The following is a 3,405-nucleotide window of genomic DNA, read 5'->3' as shown; positions in this document are numbered from 1 at the left end:
GCTAATACCTATTTCTAATTTTCTTCTATTGTCTTCAATTTCAAATATAAACGTATTGAAATTTTAAGAATTTTATGTTATTTGATTTTTTTAAAACATTAATAATTAATACTGAGTAATCGATGATCGTATTAGTGGATGTATGATTTTTTTTTGGAACTGATACATATTATTTTAAATTTATCAATATTTTAAAAAATACTCAATATATGTATATAAATATATTACAAATATCAAATGAATGAAATTAAAAAATTTCAAATATAAAATATTCATTAGTTATATAAATTACTCATTAATAAACTCAACAAATAAAAATCTATTATTCAAATAAATCCAAAATTAATAATAATAATCCATCATTCAATATGAAAATTTAATGATTTAGCTCGTTTCCTTGATAAAAGAATCTGAAAGATGATCGGATATTTTTTGATAATTGGGTGAATAGTTTTTTCTTAATCATATATTTTAGTTTTTATATTTTAAAGGTGAAAACATTATCTCATAATTTTTTTAACTTCACATTTCGACGTAACATTTTTAATTAGTCATGGTTCAATTAAGTTTTTAGCATAATAGTAAATAATTTAAAATATTATATTTTTTAATATTATTCACGTATTGAACAGTGCCCTATGTTCTAATCGGTGCAACCAAATTTTATTAGAATAAACTGATGCAACAGGTACGGACCAGAATCTTCACTAGTGCAGAAAAAAAGGGGTTGGGTGTTCCGCAATGTTATTGAAATCGGACGGGACTGGCCGATATACTGGTCCAAAATAAGAGAAAGAATCGGTTGACCCAAGAACTAGAGTAAACTACACTTAAATCGCAAACTATCAACTGACTGAACCAATTAAACCGATTTTCATATTTTCTAGATCGGAAAAAAATTCTGATTTAAAATCAATTGTTAAATTTATTAGATCGAGAATCGATGATCTGATTAGTTCGAACATCATTCTAATTTTAAAAAACATTGATATTTCAATTTAGAATTGAAACGATACATACAAACCACTAATATCGAAATCAATGCAAAATCGACCACCATAGTTTACTACATAATTCGACATTCATATAAAATATTAACTTTGGAAATATATTAAAAGAGAAAAGTAATTGTATGTAAATGGATAACTTGGAAGAGATAATGAACCAGGACTCATTAATATTAGCAGTGGCATCTTGTCGATGTATGGCTGCTCACTATCTTAATTGCATTTATCGTTTGATTCTTTTCTTCATGTTAACAATGGTATAACAGTAATTAAATACTTCATGGACAGAACATCGATATATAAATACCCCATATATAATAAGAAGCAACGTATCAAAGTACACCAAATAATGGGAATTGGAGAAGTCCCATTTATACAAACAAATATAAGTGGACGAAATCAATACTCATAATAAAGACACAAAGACGACTAAAAACCTTATTAAACCAGATCCAGTATGCAGCAGATAAAAAAAAAAGGGGTATTTCAAGGAGTAGAACGAGAACGTGGTGGAGAAACGAAAGGAATAGAGGGAATTACAGTTGGGATTGTGGGGACTGAGGGAATGCTTGGCAGAGGGGGTAGTGTGGCCCTCGGTCCACTTGGAAATATGGTAGGAAGTGGAGGAAGAGCCCCAGGGTTTGGGAGATTAGGGAAAGATGGCAATGGTGGAGAAGAGAAAGGAATAGAGGGAATTGTAGTTGGGATTGTGGGGATTGAGGGAATGTTTGGCAGAGGAGGCAGTGTGGCCCTCGGTCCACTTGGAAATACGGTAGGAAGTGGAGGAAAAGATGGCAAAGGTGGAAAAAAGAAAGGAATAGAGGGAATTGCAGTTGGGATTGTGGGGAATGAAGGAATGCTTGGCAGAGGGGGTAGTGTGGCCTTTGGTCCACTTGGAAATATGGTAGGAAGTGGAGGAAGCGCCCCAGGCTTTGGGAGATTAGGGAAAGATGGCAATGGCGGAGAAAATAAAGCAATAGAGGGAATTGTAGTTGGGATTCTGGGGACTGAGGGAATGCTTGGCAGAGGGGGCAGTGTGGCCTTTGGTCCACTTGGAAATCTGGTAGGAAGTGGAGGAAACGCCCCAGGCTTTGGGAATGAGGGTATGGATGGCTTTGGGAATGATGGTTTAGGGAAAGATGGCAATGGTGGGAATGTTTTTTGAAACAAACTTGGCATTTGAGGGAGTTGCTGAAGGTGACGAGCTGTTACCCCAACATCAATGCTTGCAAATGACAAAGCCATCAAGAATGCTAAAGCAAAGCAATTGAAAGAGGTCATTTTTGTTGAGAGATTTCGAAAGTAATGAAGCAGATGAAACAAAGTTCAGTATCTGAATAGTTGTGAGTGAGGTAAACAAAGCATGGTGTTGGGGGTTTATATAGGCATTAGCAATTCAGAAATAGAGGCGAAGTGAAAAAAAATAAATTATATATTTTTATAATATAATTATATTATTTTAATATTCTATTTTTTATTATAATTTTAGATAATTAAAATAAATTTTTATTATTTTGAGAGATCAAAATATAATTTTATTATTACTAATTAAAATTTATATAAATTATAAAAATCTAAGTTAAAATTATCCATTCATACCTAATTGCAATGGGGATTGCGGGAAATAGAAATCCCTGCCCTAAACAATGCCCCCGAAACAAAATGGCGCCATGTGTTTTTTATTTTTTTCATTTTACTCGTAATTCATTTTAAATAAAAACATTATAATGGTTTAGGTTGATTTTTAAATTATTATAAATGTTTTTGTTTTTATTTTATATTAATTTTACCTATTCTATAAATAAAAAATTACAATGAGTTGAGTTAATTTTTATATTTTATAACTGTTTTTATATTATATAAATTTTAATATTTCTCCAATTAACATATAGTTTAAAATTTTAGTTACAATTTTATTCAAGATTTAAAAGGAAAAAAAACACTTATTTTATAAAAAAGATGAGTTACAACTAAAAGAAAAAAAAACATGTGGCATTACTTTATTAGGGAGCTAGATTTTTAGTTGTAACTCATTTTTTATGAAATAAAAGTGGTTTTTTTAAATTTGAATAACTTTGTAGCTGATTTTTCAAACTGTATTATTAATTGGAGAAATATGAAAATAATATAATATAAATGCGAAAACAATTATAATAAATAAAAATTTAACCCCATGTCATCATAATTTTTATTTATTTATAGAATAAAAAGTGAATATAGTCAAAGATTGGACAAGTTTAATAAGTTGAGTTATGAAAAGTTGATTATTACTTTTTATTTAATTCTCTATTAGACAAAAAAACTAAAATTGAAAAGTTAATTTAGGGAAAAAAAATGGAGTTTCTTGGTTTAGATTTGCTTTATATCTAAATTTTTTTTGGGTTAAATATAAAATTAG

The 3,405-nt window shown here is 29.5% G+C and overlaps 1 protein-coding gene across 1 annotated transcript; it reads left to right on the top strand.

Moving 5' to 3' along the window:
* The first annotated feature begins 1,163 nt into the window (after nt 1–1,163).
* On the top strand, nt 1,164–2,355 carry LOC128286899 (uncharacterized). Its single transcript, XM_053024700.1, has one exon. It carries the CDS (start codon nt 1,465–1,467, stop codon nt 2,170–2,172), a length of 708 nt encoding a protein of 235 aa, XP_052880660.1. The 5' UTR covers nt 1,164–1,464; the 3' UTR covers nt 2,173–2,355.
* The last annotated feature ends 1,050 nt before the right edge of the window (nt 2,356–3,405 follow it).

This window comes from Gossypium arboreum, chromosome 13, assembly GCF_025698485.1.
Source record: "Gossypium arboreum isolate Shixiya-1 chromosome 13, ASM2569848v2, whole genome shotgun sequence".
NCBI lineage: Eukaryota > Viridiplantae > Streptophyta > Magnoliopsida > Malvales > Malvaceae > Gossypium > Gossypium arboreum.
Note: the sequence above shows the minus strand (reverse complement) of the source record. Positions and strands in the feature narration are given on the sequence as shown.